The following is a 20239-nucleotide window of genomic DNA, read 5'->3' as shown; positions in this document are numbered from 1 at the left end:
CCCCTTGAAAGGGTCGCGACCCATAGGTTGAGAACCGCTGCAAGGAATCCTGTCCTCTTCGTCGTCTTCTTTTTTTTTTCCTAGTTATTTTGGCTCCGCTCTTCAATAATCCAGATAGGCCATAAGCCTCATTTAGGAATATTCCAAGTATATTGGCAAAAAGTACAGTCTCAGATATCTTCCCTCATGTTCTATGACTTGCCAACCTCAGGAGCTGTTTTCCTTCTGGTCCATTAAGAAAAGAAAATGCTACATTTTGTATTAGAGGAAACAGTTCCTCCTGATGACAAAAAGGGTGCTCTCAGAGCGCAGTCAGGGAACAATGACCTCCTGGAGGCCTGGGACCAGGTCAAGAAAATGCCTGCCTACGTTTTTTTAAATATGTATTTTTATTGACTTCAGAGAGGAAGGGAGAGGGATAGAGAGATAGAAACATCAGTGATGAGAGAGAATCACTGATTGGCTGCCTCCTGCACACCTCCTACTGGGGATTGAGCCCACAATCCAGGCATGTGCCCTTGGCCAGAATAGAACCTGGGACCCTTCAGTCCACAGGCTGTCGCTCTATCCACTGAGCCAAACTGGCTAGGGCCTGCCTATGTTTTTTATTCCTTCTTTGTACAACACTTTTACTCAATAAGTGGAAGCTACCATTTTTCAAAATGTTTTGCTTTCTGAGCCTTTCTCCCAAGAAACCAAATGAGCTGAGCTTTTTCACCAGGGATTTAACTGAGGAATTAAATTGTCTTTTAGCAGAAAGGAAGAAGCTGAGATCTAACCATGAAGGGAAGAGAGAAGGGGTACGCTCACCCAGTCACTACTGCTTTTGTCCCTTAGGTTTCATTTACAGGGAAGTTCTTCTAGTCACTGTGTCAGGGTTGGAACGAAGAGCCTTTGGAATAACAGTGCTCCTGTGTGTGAACGTGAGTAGAAGGAATATGTGCTCAGGTCTGAATATTTCTCCTTTTTCTTCTTTTCACTTTTTCTTTTCATTTTCTTACTGAGTTTTTGCCCCATGAGATTATCAAGTGTCTGCTTTTCTGTTTACCTTCATTTTTAATAGAAATATTTCTTTGTGGGTTAGTTAAAAAGAATGCTTTTTGGGGAAAATAAACCTGAGCATCATGTGTTTTGGGTACTATCCAAAATATTTAGTAGCATACTATGTGTTATATATAAATGGGGAGAAATGCTTTGTAGATGGAGAGAAATTTGTGCCCTGGAGTTTTATCAAATTTTCTCTTTTTTCCTGGCAAAAGTGATAGTCACATTTCAGCTTTTCTATCCTTTTCTAAATCACCTATTCATCCATATATTACTTTTTAGCCCTTCCTATGTGCCAGTCTTCTAGACACCAGGAGTATCCCTATAAACAAGATAGACTAGATCCCTACCCCCATGCTGTTTATATTCTTGGATGGGAAGAAAGATTTTAAAAAATGACAAGTAGACAAGGAAACACATGGATAAATAAGTTCAAATAATACTAAGTGTCATTAAAGGGGACAAAAGGGTAACGAATAGAATAGTTATGAGAATGGGAATAAGGAATGCCAGGGAAAAAAAGAATAAAGTTTCTATTTTAAATAAGGTAATTAAGGAAATCCTTAATGAGGAAGTAACAATTAAGCACTGGAAGCAATTAGTTGATGCCACTGTGAATTACATAGAGGAAGAACCTTCCATTCAGATGGAACAGGAAATGCAAAGAAAGGCCCAAGGCAGATGTTTTCTAGAAATTTCCTTTAAAAAGCCTTTTCTAACATTTTCTTGGAAGCTTATGGAGCTGGTGTAGAGTGAACTGCTGAGGGGCCAAAAAGTCAGGTATAAGCCAAGAACATCTGAGAGTACAAGCTAGGAAGCTACTGTAAAAATCTAATCAGAAATGTTAGCCCAGAATAGCAGTGGGAGAGGTGATAAGAAGTGCTCAAATTCTGGATGCATTCGGAAGGTAGAAATGACAGAAGTTGCTGGTGGTTTACACATAGAGATTAAAATAGAGACTAAATGAGGTCACCTAGTGAGGGAATGTGTCCATAGAGCAGGTGCATGGGCCATGCCTCGTAAATCCAACGTGAGAACTCAGAGCTATGAGGAGTCAGTAGAAGAGATGAAGAAGCAGCCGGTGCATTAAGCAAAAAACCAGGAGGATGAGGGTATCTTTGGAAGCCCAGTGGAGAAATTACTTTAAGAAGATGAGCCCAAGCAACTCTTTCAAATTCTACAGAGAGGTCAAAAAAGATGAGGACAGAAAATTACGCACAGGTTGAGTGACTTGGAGGTAATGGGTGACCTTAACAAACGCAGTTTTAGTAGAGTTGTGGGAGCATGTGCTTGATTGGAATGCGTTCAAGGAAGAAGGAAGGGGAGGAACGAAAGGTCACAGGCAACATCTTAAAGGAGCTCTAATGTAAAGGAGTAGAGAAATGAAACTGCAGAGGGAAGTGGAATTAAGAAAGCTATTTTTTGATTGTTTTTAAGATGACAGAAATATAGTGTGTTAAATACAGAAACACTACCAATATATTCAGTCTGTCCATTTATTTCTTTACTAAATCAAACAGAATATTGCTTCGTCTTCTGATCATAACTATTGAAAAATACATGTTTACAATAGAATTTTTCATGTGAGTACTCTGCTTTAAAATTGGACTTCTTGTACTGATTTATATCATGAATCTTGATAATTAGCTCTTTCATATGTGGAAGTCACCTACTAGAAAATCTTAACTTTCTGAAAGTATAGTTAAGAAGCATGAAAAAAAATAAAGAAAAAAATATTCTCATCAACCCAAAGATATACTTAAAATTGCTTACTAAAGTGTAAATGTTGATTAAGCTATTCCACTCTGAGATTAGTTTTTTTTAAAAAAAAATATATATATATATGTTTTTATTGATTTTAGAGAGAGGGCGGGAGAGAGAGAAAGAAACATCATGATGAAAGACAATCATTGATAGGCTGCCTCCTGCACACCCCCTGCTGGGGATGGAGCCCATAATCCTGGCATGAACTCTTACCAGAAATCGAACTGTGACCTCCTGGTTCATAGGTCAATGCTCAACCCCTGAGCCACACTGGCCAGATGGGATTAGTTTATCCATGATCCTATCAAGTTGCAGTATCCTCTTCCCAAATACTGATCAAATCAGAAGGGGAAAGGAGCTTCTCCAGATAGTTATACTCAAAAGAAATAAAATCTGTAAAAACTAGTAAGTATCTCAAAAGTCCTATCATTTCTGAGCCATTTGGAGCATGCACAGGAGTATGGAGGATGTTGCATTTCATTGTGACATTACTCTCCCATTCATTTTGTTTTTTAGAATAACAGCCTCAAGTCATCAGAAAAGATTAAGTCACAGAGAAGTAGTAAATATATAATATATTTTGAAAGATTTCTCTAGGATGAAAATCCTTGATGTCTATTTTGTGCTTAAAATGGTACTTGATATATAGTAAGTGCTCAAAAACTTGTTGTTAAATTAATGGATGATTTTTTTTTATTAAATTGGTGATTTTCTTGTTAAGGTGGTTAAGATTTTTTTTCTTTTACTTTAAATGAATAAGCTCTCAATTATCCAGAAGTCTTAACTCTCTGAAGAGTTCAGGATGCTAAACCCCATTTGGACTTCTGTAATAAACATTGGTTTAAGTGTCTTGTCATTTAGCTGCATCTCGGCAGAAGATTTGATAATTAGTCCTCCTGATAATATATTCATTTTACAGTCCATATGCTCCCTAAGAGCTTGATTGTTCTTTAATTGGCAATGCAGTCATAGCATCGTAACGGTAGAATCAAATCAGATTAAAATGTAAACATTATAATATAACTTATGGCTCTTGTCTTCTTTCTAGAAATCTTTTGTCCGGATCCCCCTGCTATTCTTAATGGAAAACACACAGGAACTTCTCTCAGAGACATTCCCTATGGAACAGAAATATCTTACACATGTGACTCCCACCCAGACAGAGGGCTGACCTTCAGTCTCATTGGGGAGCGCACCATCCGCTGCACCAGTGACAGTCAAGGGCACGGGATCTGGAGCGGCCCTGCCCCTCGCTGTGAACTTTCTGGTCCTGCTGGTCAGTACCCACCTGCGTACACCCTAAGTGGGTTCAGAATATCTGTACCAGAACTTTTATATTTCTATCATAAGATTACAGTGTTTGCTTATGTGTTTAACTGTCATAAGTGGAAGTGTCAAATTACATGCCATCGCTGAAACAGATGGTTCCAGCAGTGCCAAGCTATGACTGAATAGGGAAGATGCTAATAACTCATCTTGCTGGTTAAGTGGTGAGGTGAGTAGGGAGAGAGGAGAAAGGGAAAGAGTGGAGAGAAGACAGTAAGCACCTGTGTAAGTCAGGAAGAAAGATATGTTCATTGGAGAGGACAGGAAAACAATTGCCTATGCCAGTGGTCGGCAAACTGCGGGTCGCGAGCCACATGCGGCTCTTTGGCCACTTGAATGTGGCTCTTCCTAAGCCTTAGGAGTACCCTAATTAAGTTAATAACAATGTACCTACCTTTATAGTTTAAGTTTAAAAAATTTGGCTCTCAAAAGAAATTTCAATTGTTGCACTGTTTATATTTGGCTCTGTTGACTAATGAGTTTGCCGACCACTGGCCTATGCACACTAACCAATATTAAGATAACTGATAAAGCACCCTCTACAGGTCATGGGCATGCAAAGGATAAAACTGGAAATATAGATATTATTTAGCTAAGGCTTTAGCTAGTCTTATGCTGAATAGGTTAAGTAACAAAATAAACTCACTATACCTTTGTATCTAAAGACCTCAACTCAAAGTTCACCCATTTGTCAGCTCGCCTAGGGGCCCATCTTAATCTTTCCTTGAACTCTTCCATTCCTTCTGGGAGTGAAAAGAAGCAAGGAATGATCAGCTCAAGGAAAATAGTACAAAAAGGAAGGGACTATTTCTAAGGACTAGAGAAGATGGCCTGGGACTTGAGGCCTGACTTGAGGCCTTTCTAAGAATGAAACCTGGAGTAGACTCTGTGCAGGGCCAGCCTTGGAATACCACTTCCCCTGCAGGGAAGCCTGAGAGAAGAGCAATCCAATGAGAAAAGGCCACGTGATGAAAAGCATTTAGCCTTTCTTTGATCTCTCTCACCCTCCAATTGGGTGTTCTATATCTGAATCGAATGGTATTTCTCTAAATGCAGATGCCTAGACCCCGGCCAGGCCCATTGAACTGGCAAACAGAAGCAGTCTCCTCCAAAGAAGAGACGATTGAGTTCAGACTCTATTTCAAACGTGCAGCACACAATATACCCTCTCATAAAGAAGACATAGCTTCTGCCAGGATGCTGCTGAATGGCTTAATCTATTTGTCCTGGTCCTTAAGTGTCTGGTTTAGCATCAGAATGAGAAGAATAGTCTTTTGTTTCCTAGGGCTGCCATAACAAATTACCACAAACTAGGTGGCTTAAAATAATAAAAAGTTATTCTTTCATAGATAATGGGGCTCGAAGTCTGAAATCCAGGAGTTGGCAGGGCCGCAATCCTTCCTATGGCTCTAGAGGAGAATCCCTCTTTGCTTCTTCCAGCTTCTCGTGGCTTCTGGTTTGTGGGCTCATCACTCTAATCCCTGCCTCTGTCTTCACATGGCCTATTCTGCTCTGTCTTTGTGTCTCCAATCTTCCTGTCTTTTCTTTTCTCAGTACACCACCAGTCATTGAATTTAGGACCATCCTGTTCACATAGAATAATCTTATTTCACTATCATTACCTTAATTATACCTGAAAATACCCCTATTTCAAATGAGTTCCCATTCTGAGATTCTGGATGGATGTATCTTTGGGGGAAACATCATTCAACCCACTAATAGTGGTGACTTCTCTTTAGTGCCAGAGGGGCAGCTTATGATGAGCATCCTGGGAAATAGGCAGGGAGGAATAAATGGAAAGAGATGGTAAAATATGTCTTGCTATACAAGGGTACATTAACACCAAGAAATGAGGATATGAATTAACTAGGTTAACTCTAGGCATTCTGATAGGTGGTCTGACATGTGAAACTATTAACTAAATGTCTTGCTTTGGTGAAATAAGAGGAGAAAGTTCAGAAAGGTAAATAGTCTTTAAGTGGCAAAAATTTTTGATGAGTAGATGTTGTGGGAAAGCACCATTCTAAGGTAACTTCCAGAAGAAGAAAATACTTGCCATTATGATAAGTCTGTTTATGTGCTCATACATCAACTTAATGGGAGAGGAAGAAGGGTGGAGTGGAAGTCTCATTGCTCACTTGATATTCCTGTGACTTTAATCTCCAGGTTACTGTAAAGCTCCAGACCCATTTCTGTTTGCCAAGCCTACAACCCTAACTGATGAGTCTGAGTTTCCAGTGGGGACATCTTTGAGCTACAAATGCTCCCCTGGGTATTTTGAGAAGATGTTCTCTATCACCTGCTTAGAAAATTTGGTTTGGTCAAATGTGGAAGATGGCTGTAGACGTGAGTAACCCTATCCTGGGAACTATGTTCTGTATGTGAAAGCATCTATGGGATCTGATTTAACTTGTTTTGCTTTTGAAGGTGAGATATCTAAGATATTTACATGGAGGGTAGACTTGTAAGTCATCCCTTTTTATTATCTGGCGTTCTGCAGCTTGACCAGATACTCATTTCCTGGGAAAGACTCACACTAACGGAATTGTAGGGAAGCTTTCCATTCACTGGAGGGTACCTTGAATGGTATGAATGAATGAAAAAGGAACACCCAAGAAAATTATGTGGGTCCTAGTGAACTGTGCTTAGCTAACTAAGATGGAGGAAAGTCTCAAATTATGAAGCCTTTGATTTAGGTTGGTGGGATGAGAAAACCATTCTTTAGCCATGAATGATTTTTTATTGAGAGATGCAAGGTAGTCCTTTAACAGAGGTGCCCTGTAGCTACTTGATTCTAAGGTCGTATGGTAAGTATCCTCAAAGTGGCAATTCTGTGGGGAAATCACAAATATATAGGTTAAGCGTGCTACACTCCAGTCTGAATCTTAAATCAAATGTAAATTTAACTCTACACCTAGTCCCAAATTCTGGTGCTTTCTCCTAGGAAAATCATGTGGATCTCCACCAAAACCTTTCAATGGCATGGTACAAATAAACACAGATACTTACTTTGGATCAACAGTGAATTATTCGTGTAATGAAGGGTGAGTTGGGAGCACTCTCTTTGGAATTTGAGTTCCAGAACAGCAGTGTCAATCTCTGTCCCAGTCTCAGAGAGGCAAGCTAGACTACTGCCCCCTGTACTTTAAAAAGTAAGCAATGGGAGTTCTAAACAGAGATGGTAGCTTGAACATGGGCACATGACCAAAGGAATCTTAAAAAAGAGTTGAATCTCTATCTGCATGATGAACCAGGGAGGGCACCATGCTCTTGCCGAAGGTAGCCCACGTGAAACCTGGTAAGATAGCCACTAGATAAAAAGGACCAGCCTGCCAAATCCATAGAAGGATAAATTCTAGTTGGACCGTGCAGACATCTTTAACTGAGGTCGGTGAGTACTGTAGCTGAGTTGGAGGACCCTACAAAGGGGGTTGGGAAGGCAAATCATATATAATATCAGTTCTGGGAAACATAAGCATTCAAATGCACACAGTGTAGGGACACTAATGGAATTTTTGCTCTTGAATTTTCTTTGGGCAAGTAACTGAGCTAGAAGCCATTGCCTCAACTTAGAGCAATTAAAGAAAGTATATTAATTTTTAGTTGCCACAATAAATTTAGAGGAAAAAAGGTATCTAAATATATCATATCTTTCTGCATAAACTGCCCTTGGTGATCGGTCCCAACCTGTCCTACCCAAGTAGAATCTATGTATTGTACCTATGATCCAGCAATTTTAAACTAGGATAAATCCACATTCACCCCTGCTCACCCTGGAGATTTTAACACATTTCCATACAATCTCTTCACCAGTTCTTTCTCACCTCCCATTGTGAACAAGCCTAGAGCTCTTTCATTCATGAGCAAAACAAAACACCATGAATACAAGGGAAGGAAGACAGAGCAATTGAAAATAAAAGAGACATTTCTTCCAGAAATCAGAGAAAATATTCCTCTACAAATCAGTGTACTCTAATAAATAAGGGAATGAACTCTAAAACAGGATACTAGAAATCTCTCATATCTGTTTGTAACATAGAACCTCTGAAACAGTATGAGGATTTAATAATCTGGTATTAGTAAAGTTTATATATGAGTAAACACACAGTAGTCTAAAAAAGCAACAATAATCAAAGATTGAATTCTAAGAAAAAGAAACCAAATAGATCATGAGAAAACGGAATTAAATTCTCCAGAATAAATTAAAGAGATCACTGGAAATTACACACACACACACACACACACACTCACACACACATTTTCACACACATTGAAACATGAGAAAAAAATTTAAAAAACAAAAATTGGTGAAGTATCAATTAGCACAGAATGGAAGATACTTTCCCAGGTCTGAAAGAAAGAGATTAGATTGTTGGAATCCTAAGGCTTACTGAACAAACACAGAATAGATGATAAGAGGCCCTTACCCTCAATGGAGAAAATTTATGACATTCAGATATCAAAAAAAAATATGCAACTCTCCAGAGCTAAAATAAACAGAAAAAAATGTATATTGCCATCAAATTTTTTTTTCCACACTCTAAATAGTGGAAATTAGTGTTTTGAGGGAAAATATTGTGCTATAAAATATCTGTATTCAGCCAAGTTGCAGAAGTGTAGTCTTACATGACCAAGTATTCACAACATATACTAATTAGATATATTTCTTGAAAAAAAGAATAATTCCCATACTAGATGTGCTTTGATATCTTCTATGTGAGTATAGTACAATAACACTAGGAACTCATAAGCAAAAATTAATTAAAATTCAAAGTTTTGGATCTTGATCAAAGAGAAAATTTAAATAGCCATTTCAGATTACCTATAAAAAAGCAATAATGAATGATTATTGAGTGCAGTTGTCCCAAGCAGTCTACCAAGTAATTTACATGAATTAACTTAATCTTTAAAATGATAATTAGAAGTGGGCATAGGCCAGGTAAAAACACAGGATTCTGTTACTAATAAGGAAGAAAAAAGTGGATACTGGAAATACCTATAGTTTCTGCTACAAATGGTTAACTGCCCTGATCAGGTATCTTATGTAATCAAGAGGCAAAGTTCTTAGCTATCCACAAACGATCCCACTATTACATGACATTGCATTAGACACCTTACCTTTCACTTAATCCAGGTTAGTCCTGCTGTATTTTGGAACACTTGACTATCTTAGCAAGTATCCTTTGTGACATTTCTTGCAGTAACAGTATAGGGACATAATAAATAAAAAGAAGATGCAATATTCCAAAGTTTGTGACCTTTTTTGAATGGTTTTATGGCACAGTGGACGAATACCTCTGCTTTCCACCATTAAAGTATGAAAATAATTAACTGCTTCTTCTGGCTCTTCACTGAATCTTCAGGGTAAAGCCATCATTCATTCCTTCAATCAACAAATATTTTTTGAGCACCCTGAGCTTAAGTGTCTTTTGACTAGGGCCAGGGACTGCACATATTTCCATTAAGACATTTTCTGCCTTTGAGGAGTTCCTAATTGCCTTGACAGTACACATGGATTAAAAAAAAAAACACCTCAGTTTCCCTAAAGATAACTTCAAAAATGCTCCATTATGAATAACACAGTTATTGCGCTGAATTCTGAGGGACTAGGAATGATGGATTAAAGAGGTGCGAATTTATATTTGTTCTTAGCAATAAACAACTGGTTTGCAGGTGGAAATGGGGTTTCTTCTTTGTGGTCTCCCATGTGTCAGTTTGTCCTATAACTTGTGAAATCCTCTTGGCATTATTTTCTTGTGGTGATGTAAGTGGGAAATGTGTAGGATATGATCATTTTTCATCTTGTTTCTAGGTATCGACTCATTGGCTCCCCATCTGCTGCTTGTAACCTCTCAGGCAATAGCGTCACTTGGGATCAGGAGGCGCCTGTCTGTGAAAGTGAGTGGAAATATCTTTCCCCATAATTCCCTCCAATTGACCCCGATTCGACCCTGTAGTTACAAAGAAAAAATTTAATCCTTCATGCACAGACTAGTCTCTGAGATACTTGAGAATTGGAGTCAATTGTTACATGGCTCTCCAGTTTGGCCTTTTGTTTTTAATTTTAAGAGGTCATTTATCTGAAACTGTGGGCTTGACCTCAGGTCAAACTGTCCTATTCTCCTACTTTTATAGTAAACTCTTTCCCGAGAAAAGATCACTCTCCTTTGAGTAAATTCAAAAGACATTAGAGAAAATTAAACCTGTCTCTGCCACCTTGTAATAGCACACAAAAATCCCAGGAAAGAGATACATGACTCTCTTCCTTATTGTTCTTACTTTGAACAACTAAAGAAAAAAATTACACTTCTTAACAAGGCTCTGGCCCCTTCTTCCTCCTTCGAATTCCTCCATGCTCAAGCCCTAGTTGTATTTGTTCCTGATTAGCTGACTCTGTATTCAATGGGACGTTGTAAAGTGAACCTCCAAAACTTTGATGAACATGGAAGACTGAATACAAATGGACAGAGTGTTAAGGCTGTTAAGGAATCAGTATCACCTGCAGAATTGATGTCAGTAAAAGTGGGCACAGACTTCTGGAAGGCTAGTGAGGAATAAATACAAAAGCCGTAATGCAATACCCTTTGACCTAGCAAATCCATTTTCTAGAACATAACCATGGAATTTTCCCATGATTTTGGTCTAAAGACATTCAATGCAATTATATTTATAATCGTGGGAAATGTTAAGAATCTAAATGTTCAGCATGGTTTGAAAATAGCTAATAGAAGAAACAAGGCTTATTAAAAATGATTATAAAATTTTAAGAAAGATGTAAGATGAAATTAGAGACTCAGATGCCTCATCCAAGCAGAAATAAACACTATATCTATTTACTGGCATGCCTAAATGTTATCCAGCTAACAAGTATGATAATCTATAAAATATAAATTCAGCATGTGCATACATACATATCTGAAATGATATGCATTAAATTAAGGATATTTATTTTTGGACCGTTATTATTTTCTTATTTTTGTTTGTCCATATATTATAAAATTCCTGCAATGAATGTATTCATTGTATTCACAAGTATTCACACACACACACACACACACACACACATACACATAAACTAACTTTAGCTTTTAAAGATCCAAAGAAATGAATGAGAAGTTATACAAGGTGCCTCCTTTAACCTGCCCATAATTTGAAATTCTCTGAAAAAGTATAAATTAGCAAGATATTATCCGTTTACTATAAAAATTTTTCTAGGCCTAACAGGTTTTGTAGGGGGTTATCTCTGATGAAAAATTTTTCCACTTCTATGGTATTTTTAGGTTAATAAACAGTTAACTGAGTCAATATTGGTCATATATATATATACATATACATATATATGTGTATATATATATGTATATATATATATATATATATATATAGATGTGTGTGTAGTCACATATACTAATATTTTTTAAAGTATTACCTTCTAATAGGACATAATACTCTTTTATTATTTTATTACCCCTGAATCAATGATTATTTCATTTCTCATGCCTTACATTTTATATAATTTTTTCTTTTCTAAAATAATTTTATCTTCTTAATTGAATTTATTGGGGTGACATTGGTAAATAAAATTATATAGGTTTCAGGTGTACAATTCTATGATTAGAAATCATTCTTTTGTTTTCCAAATGGAGGAACTATAACTCATGTTTTTAATTTCTCTTTACCTGACCTGGCTGTTGGGCTGCACTGGGGAGCATGGGAAAAAAGGGAAAAAAAACAAAAAGAAAGAAAAAAACCTGGTGTATAAAAAGCTGGTGGCAGAGTGGGAAAATGTGGCTAACACTTGAGGCTTTGTGACTACCCACAGCCCAATAGGTGGATCCCAGAGGTGGGAGGGCAGACCTCTGCTGAAATTCCAAAGTGACAGCAGGGAGCCTGTTCCTTCAATGTCCTTTGTCATTCTTGCCTGCCTCTTTTCCTTTCCTTGCCCTACACCCAGAGACAGAAGTTACCCTCAGAAATCCATGAGACCTGCACAGCTGGGCAGTCAGTCACTGGCTGCTTTATCCAGATACCCTCTCGATAAATACAACTATTGCCTTACCACTCCTCTATGAGGGAGGTCACTACTGTCAACACCAGTGAAAGCCCAATATGTTGTGCTGTTGTCCTAAGAGTCCTTGAGCTACTCCTCTTTTCTGCCTCCCAATTCATCTACACCCTTCTTCAGTGGAGTGTCTTATTGTCCCTTGAGGCTGGCTGGACCTCCACACATTCTTCCTCCACCATGTTTTGCACTTTCCAGGTTCATTGTTTTGCAATTATTACTAGTCAGTTTGTGGTAGGTTCACTGAACCAGATAGATCCACTGCCTACTCCAAGGTCCTACCCACTTACCTTCTGAATGACAGGTGGGTGGAATCTCCTGAGTATTCTGGTACAACGTGCAGAGGCACTTTTGTTTGGTTATGTATGACCGGTGAGTTGTAAATAAACAGGAGAGAAAAAAAGCAATAACTCACACTACCAAGATGCTGACATCACTCTCTCTCTCTCTCCTCTTTTTTTTTAAAAAATTTATTCTTTATAAGAGTTCCTTTGATGACATATGCTGGGGAGCAAAGTCTCAAATGCTCCATTTTAATCTCTTCTTGATGAGTAGTTCCAGAAGTGGTGTGTTTAACCTGCAAAGATGTTATTAAATAGCCAATAGAAAACAATAGCCCAGCATTAAGTTAATAACAATCTATGATAAAAAATCATATAGATTATCCAGTTAAAATCACAAATATGTAAACCATAATAATACATGGATATTTTTACAATAAAAATTATTATAAATAGAATCAATATCACACACCTAAATTTTAATTATGTAAACATGTCTGATCATTAGCAAATATTAGAAGAAAATAGTAGTTTTTTAGTGCTATCTAGTAATATTTAGGTACACTCTGGGAAATTTGATTATTTTTGTTATTTAAATTCTTAGTAAAGTCATTGTAAAAAATATTATAGAACAGGCAAAACTACAGAGACAGTAAAAACTGTGGTCACCAGAGGTTGGAATGGTGGGTGGGATTAGTAGGCAGAATACAGAGGATTTTTAGGACAGTAAAAGTTTTCTGCATGATACCACAGTGGCCAGTACATACCATTATATACTTGTCCAAACCCACAGAATATAGAACATCAGAAGTGATCTGAAAGTAAACTATGGGCTTTGGGTGATTATGATGTATCTATACAGGTTCATCAATTGTAACAAACATACCACTCAGGTGGGGGCTACTGATAAAGGGGGAGCTATGCATGTGTAGGGGCTGAGAGTAAATGAGAAATCTGTGTACCTTCCCCTCAGTTTTGCTCAGAACCCAGAATAACACTATACAATTATCTTAAAAATTAAAAATTGAGCTGTTGTTTACCATACTCTTTCTTATCCCAGGGATATCTTGTGAGCCACCCCCAGCCATATTCAACGGAGACTTCTACAGCAGCAGTAGAAATGTTTTCCAATATGCAACACTCGTAACTTATCGATGTCACACTGGGCCGAATGGAGAAAAGCTGTTTGACCTCATGGGAGAACAATTTCTATATTGTATCAGCAAAGATGGTCAACTTGGTGTTTGGAGCAGCCCTCCTCCTCAGTGTATTTCTGCTAATAAATGCACAATTCCAGAAGTTGAAAATGGGATTAGAGCATCAGGAAATAGGAGTTTATTCTCTTTAAATGACATGGTGAAATTCAGATGTCAGCCTGGTTTTGTTATGAAAGGGTCCAACACTGTGCAATGCCAGGCCAACAATACATGGGTGCCTGAGCTGCCAAGCTGCTCCAGGGGTAAGTTTCATCCACTAAACCTTTTTGAGGGGAGGGGGGGCAGGAGAGAGACATGTAAATGATAGAAGTTGCTGAAATTAAGGAAAGGGTGTGTATGCAAGTGTGTGTGCGTATACAAGGGCTATGAAAATGGTATAAACACTTAAAACAATACGATCTCTACTATCTGTTATCTGTGATAATAACAGTCAAATAGTAATAATTTTCTGTCTCATCTATACACACATTTTATGTGTTGTTTAATAACTGTCCAGGTCACAGCGCTAGGAAACTACAAGGCCTGGAATTCAGGAGCCTTTCTGATTGCAAAGCCTAGTGAAATGTATGGTGAACAATAATGGATGAGAACAATGGCATAGATCTATTACTGGGGGGAGAGGCCAGAAGGCAAATGGGGACCAAAATTATAGCATCAGATTAAAAAGACCTTAGACTTCAATCATTCTGTTTCAACTCCCTCATGTTCTGGCTGAAAACTCAGAGGCTCAGATAGGGGAAATGACTTGCTCAAATTCAAATATACTGTCTATGTAATTTGTATTCAATTCTATATGGTTCAGATTGAAATTCACCAATTGGGCTGTGGATGGAGATTGCCAAAAATTTGAGTCAAAATATGCTCCAAGTAAGCAAGACAGAGGTGGGCAAATGTAGGTTTACAGTTGTAATACAAATGAATACAACAGTAATTAATAAATAATATTACAAGAATAAGCCCTAGTTGGCTTAGCTCAGTGGATAGAGCTTCGGTCTACAGACGGAAGGGTCCCGGGTTTGAATCCAGTCAAGAGCATTCTATCCCCAGTAGGGGGGCGTGCAGGAGGCAGCTGATAGATGATTCTCTCTCATCATTGATGTTTCTAACTCTCTCTCTCCCTCTCCTTTCCTCTCTGAAATCATTATATATATATTATATATATATTATATATATATATTATATATATGTAATATATATAATATATATTATAATATATATATAATACATATATGGATACTTGTATTTCTTGTACTCACAACTCTAAAACTACTTTTGCCCATCCCTGTACTAGTATGTTCTCTCTTTAAACAGTGTATAGTTTTTGTGGGTGTGTGTTTACGGGGATTTTGCTTTCGATGACTTCTTTTGCCTTCCTTGCTAAAATGCCTGGCTTAGCATGGAGTGGGAAGAATCCGGGCTGGCACATAGGGATCCAGAGGAGGCTAACGGTTCTGAAAGAGGAGATGGAAGGAAGTATGAAGGGGGATGTCTGACTGATGGGTCTGTTAGTTGAGACTTGGGCAAAGGCATCTTTTGTTGTTGCCAGAAAGGCTGCCTCCTATGAAGTAAAGAGTGGAACAAGCCTCCAGCACTCAGCTGGATTGCATGGCCAGCCCTGGGAAGCAGAAAAACCCATTCTGCTTATTGTCTTGGGAACATTTTAGTAGAAAAAAAAATCACAGAAAAGAGGTTAGAGAGCCTTTGGTTTTAATCACGGCTCTGAACTATGGCCTTACTTTGCTCTTCAGTAAAAGGTGGGTGTGAAACTACCCATTCTTTTCAATCCTGTACTCTGTAATCAGGATTTTTAAGCTCCCTGGCAAGTCAGGGTGTAGCAAATTCCCCCATAACTGACAGGAACGCTGTGCCTGTTCTTCCCCCAGTTTGTCAGCGGCCTCCGGAAATCCTGCATGGCCAGCACAGCCCCAGCGACAAGGACAGCTTTACCCCTGGGCAGGAGGTGCGCTACAGCTGTGAGCCCGGCTATGACCTCAGAGGGGCCGCCTCTCTGCGCTGTACGCCCCAGGGGGACTGGAGCCCGGCCGCCCCCACATGCACAGGTGCCTACACTCACTCCCATCCTTTCTGCAGATGAGTGTCTTTGCACCTCACATGGCGGTCTGACTCCTCATTTATTTTTCTGCAGTGAAATCATGTGCTGCCTTCCGGGACCGACTTCCTAATGGCCGTGTGCTCTCTCCACTTAACTTTGAGCTTGGAGCCAAAGTGTCCTTCGTTTGTGATGAGGGGTGAGTGTGACCGGGATAGTGACCCTCTTGGGCTCAAGGGTTAATCCAAAAAGGGAAACAGACCTATGGAAGCGAAGCACCCAGGGATATTCATGCCTGAGCAGTTTTGAAATAAGTGGTAGAACTTAGTAGCCAGACTACCAGGAGATAAGGAACATGACATTCAATGTTGAGTAAAAATATAAATAAAACTGACCTTGAATTCACATTTGTAACTTGAAGCATAAGAATAAATAGCTGTTTAGAGGCAGGCAGTAGAAGTTTATGAAAATTTTGCTAGTAAAAGTTTAATGTATGAGACACAAATTATTTGTAATGTGGTAAGTCAGACAAGGATTTTTTCAGGAAACTTTCAAATCAATCAGTAGTACAATTTGTAACAGTTTGTGAAGTGCTCTTAATCCAATTATATGTCTTCCCCTCGGTAATGTCATTGACATTGGGACCATATGGCCAATGTTATTGGTGTGATTGCTATTATTAGCTGTTTATATGCATCTACCAGTAGCCTCCAAGTAATATACACTCACTCTGGAGGTAACAAGATTGAGCAATACAGCAGTTAATTTTATCAATTTCCTAGGAATCTTTGATGTGTACAAAGTCTACTACTCGGTCATGCTGAGCATAGTTTAGAAAGTCAACAGGATTCAACAATAATCTGGGCATTTCAGGGAGACAAAGCCTCCTGGCCTCATCCTTTTGTTCCTGAACATTTGCTCAGTGTGTTTCTGTGAGCCTCTTTCTGGCCATTACAAATGTAGTGGCATGAAGAACAATGTCGAGTCTCTGCAAATGTTCTCTGCTTTGCTCACCCAGATGGAGAGCTGTTTTTCCCCGTGATTCACTGATGAGAATAAGTGGGATGTCACAGAGCTGTCTGTGAGATGGGGTTTGGGTCTAGGGCTCAAGAGGGGCCCAGCTCTGTGTTCAGTGACTTCTGGAGGTGACATTGGGCTGTGATGTCTATAGGACCACTGAGTTACCATCTCTGATGGCTTTGCCCATCACAGGATACAGTGATTCTTTAGCATAATTTGGCTTCTGAGTTCCTGCCAACTGCTGAATTCAGGTCCCTAATAAACAGACTCTCAACTGGGCCCCAACCTAAGAGCCAAATGGTATTTAGATGGAAGGGAGCAACTTGAGTATCTATCAGTGATGCGATGAAGAAAGAGATGGGAGTTGCTTACCTATTTGCTACTCCCCTTTTTTAACTTTAGGTTCCGATTAAAAGGCAGCTCTGTTAGCCATTGTGTCTTGGTCGGAATGAAAAGCCGTTGGAGCAGCAGTGTCCCTGTGTGTGAACGTGAGTAGAAGGAACAATCATGCAACCTGGGTAGCTCTCCTTTCTAGTTCCAGTGTGCTGTGTCTCATGGTCTCACCTGTCATCTGGATCTTTCACCAAATTCCTTACAAAAATACATTTTGTTGGAAGAATTTCACAACAGGTCATGTAGACCTTATACACTGTGCTTATGTTGCTACCTATAAGTCACTAGGTTAATGCCAATGCTGAATTTTGTGGGGAATATGAAGGGAGAAACCAGATGGCACAAAGGTCTGCCAAAATGTATTTATTCATTTATTTTTTAGTTTCTCTTACATATATATGTCTGTTTATCCCCTCACTGATCTAAACTATTCATCCATCCTGTTGTTTAGTCCTGAGGAAGGGCCACATGTCAAGACTTTCCATGTGGGGAGAGTAATGAATAGGGAAGACATATCCCTGTTCTCGTGGAGTTCACTTTTTTATTGATTTCAGAGAGGAAGGGAGAGGGAGAGAGAGAGAGAGGAGCATCAATGATGAAAGAGAATCATTGACCGGCTGCCTCCTGTGCGCCCCCTACTGGGGATCAAACCCGCAACCCAAGCTTGTACCCTGACCCTGACGTGGAATTGAAACCTGACCGCATGCTTCATGGGTCCATGATGAACCACTGAGCCACACCGGCCGGGCATGGAGTTCATTTTCTACTTAGGGAGGCTGCCCATGAACAAGAAAATAAATAAATAAACATAAAAATTGAATGCATAAAATATGTTAAAATTGATGTGTTATAAATTTTTTTAAAAAAAACAACAAACAGTGTTATATGGTAAATTTGTATGGTACAGGGAGGTGAGTTAATATTGGAAATGAGATGAGGTGCCCTGAATTTTCAAACCACTTGCTTAAATAAAACATGCTGAAGATTCAGAAACTGATAAATAGATAAAAGTGTTTTATTCACCAAGACATAACTGATTTAGCCTACTCTGTTAACTAAAGCAAAGAAAGATTTTTTAAAAATACCATTTTTTGATGATTGAAAAATATTCATTTTTAATTTGGATTTTGATAAACTACCTTGTGAGAAATCTATTTGCTTATCTTATGTGATTATGGTAGAACTTTATGAGAACATTCCATATGTATAAAACTCAGATACTCATCAAACTCAACCTTCCCAACACACATAAAACTGAAAATAAATTTATGATTAAACTTTGGATAAACACAAACAAATCAATTATTCTTTGATGTACTAAAGCCTTCACTTGTTTACTAGTATACATACAATTCTGATAAGCTTGGGTATCTCTTCCCCAATTTATATCAGTTTAGAAGCATCAAATTAGTTTTAGGGAGGGAATTGCTAAAAATAGATACACTAACAGTCAGAAAAAATTGACAGCTGGTATCTTCGAAGAAAGAAAAGGTTACCCAGGGCCTTTTCGTCTGAGTGTGGGAACCAATGCATTCTGACGGCACTCCGGTGTATTTGATGTGGGCACTGATGATAACGGTCTCAGTCATCTAGAAACATTTACAGCAGCTGCAAATGGTAGCCCACCTTTCACAAATTTCACAGAGATTTCCCTGGAACTTCAGACATCTGAGAGCCAAAACCTTGTTTATCTTGTATTGCATTGTCAGCCCAGGACTCTTACTACGTCTGACATAAAGTAGGACATCAAATGGTTGCTGAAGAAAAAAACAACTTAATTACCTTTCAAATTGATTACAATCTTAGCTGCCCGGAGGGTCTTTTGGACGTTTGCAATAAACTGCAAGCTTTGTCTCATCTCCCTCAGTTTCTTCTCTAAAAATGTTCTACATATATAAATTGCACACACCTTAGTTATATTATCATAGAAAGAAATGTGTTTATACCTGGCTGAAGTGGCTCAGTGGTTGAGCGTCAACCTATGAACCAGGAGGTCACAGTTGGATTCCTGGTCAGGGCACATGCCCCTGTTGTGGGCTCAATCCCCAGTAGGGGGCATACAGGAGGCAGCCGATCAATGATTCTCTCTTATCATTGATGTTTCCATCTCGCTCTCCCCCACTCCCTTCCTCTCTGAAATCAATTAAAAAATTTTTTTCAAAACAGAATGTGTTTATAACACAGTCCCATGATACCAATATTGCATAATCATTTGATTGAAACTCTACGCTCTTATCTTTTTCTAGAAATCCTTTGTACAAATCCTCCAGCTATCCTTAATGGAAAACACACGGGAACTTCTCTGAGAGACATTCCCTATGGAACAGAAATATCTTACACATGCGACTCCCACCCAGACAGAGGGACGACCTTCAGTCTCATTGGGGAGCGCACCATCCGCTGCACCAGTGACAGTCAAGGGAACGGGATCTGGAGCGGCCCTGCCCCTCGCTGTGAACTTTCTGGTCCTGCCGGTCAGTACACATTTCCCCACCTCCCATACGGGTCAGTGTGTCTGGCAAGAACCTCCATATTTCTATTGTGACAGTTTGTGTTTCTCTGAATATCACTTTGTTATGAATATCAGACACAGAAGTACCTGCCAGGAGAATAACAGATGGTTCAAGAGGTGCTGCACTGTGCCCCAGCTGGTGGTATTCTGATGACCCTGCCCACTGGGTGAGGCAGGAGGCAGAAGAGAGTGGAGAGAATCAGGGAGGCCCAAAGTTTATAGAGAATATTTTAAAACCAGTGAAAATATTTGGTTATGCCATCTCTATTACTAGCTGCTTTTATGCTACGTAAGAGTAATTTCCTTCAAAATTGGTAATGCTCTAGAAGTAATTAGGCAAGTCCCCATGTAGCCATTTGTGCTCCTCTTGTTACTTCTAAGAGTTCTGCTCAGCCCATGACTGTATTTTGTTGACCCTTCTTCTCATCTTTAGCAAAAGGAACTCAGGATGCCCTGGGGAAGTGAAGTGGGTGGTTGTGCTCTTGGCCTCTGGCTCAATCCTTTCCCATATATTTCTAGCTTTGACAGTACCTGGCAACCAGAAGCTCCTTTGTGGCTGTGAGTGGCCACACA

General features: G+C 39.0%; 1 protein-coding gene across 1 annotated transcript in view; it reads left to right on the top strand.

Moving 5' to 3' along the window:
- CR1 (complement C3b/C4b receptor 1 (Knops blood group)) overlaps window positions 1–20239 on the top strand; it is a gene marked incomplete at its 5' end in the record, with an annotated part of 60732 nt that overhangs the window by 28785 nt on the left and 11708 nt on the right. The window contains 10 exons of the mRNA XM_081113294.1: window positions 838–923; window positions 3857–4084; window positions 6301–6480; window positions 7079–7178; window positions 9947–10032; window positions 13535–13933; window positions 15575–15751; window positions 15838–15940; window positions 17164–17249; window positions 19401–19628. Of these exons, the coding sequence (XP_080969420.1) occupies window positions 838–923; window positions 3857–4084; window positions 6301–6480; window positions 7079–7178; window positions 9947–10032; window positions 13535–13933; window positions 15575–15751; window positions 15838–15940; window positions 17164–17249; window positions 19401–19628 (1673 nt within the window). The remainder of the gene's footprint in view (window positions 1–837; window positions 924–3856; window positions 4085–6300; window positions 6481–7078; window positions 7179–9946; window positions 10033–13534; window positions 13934–15574; window positions 15752–15837; window positions 15941–17163; window positions 17250–19400; window positions 19629–20239) is intronic.

The sequence above is a fragment of the Myotis nattereri genome, assembly GCF_964212035.1.
Source record: "Myotis nattereri genome assembly, chromosome: 18".
Lineage (NCBI taxonomy): Eukaryota > Metazoa > Chordata > Mammalia > Chiroptera > Vespertilionidae > Myotis > Myotis nattereri.
This window is presented reverse-complemented; position numbering and strand designations above follow the sequence as displayed.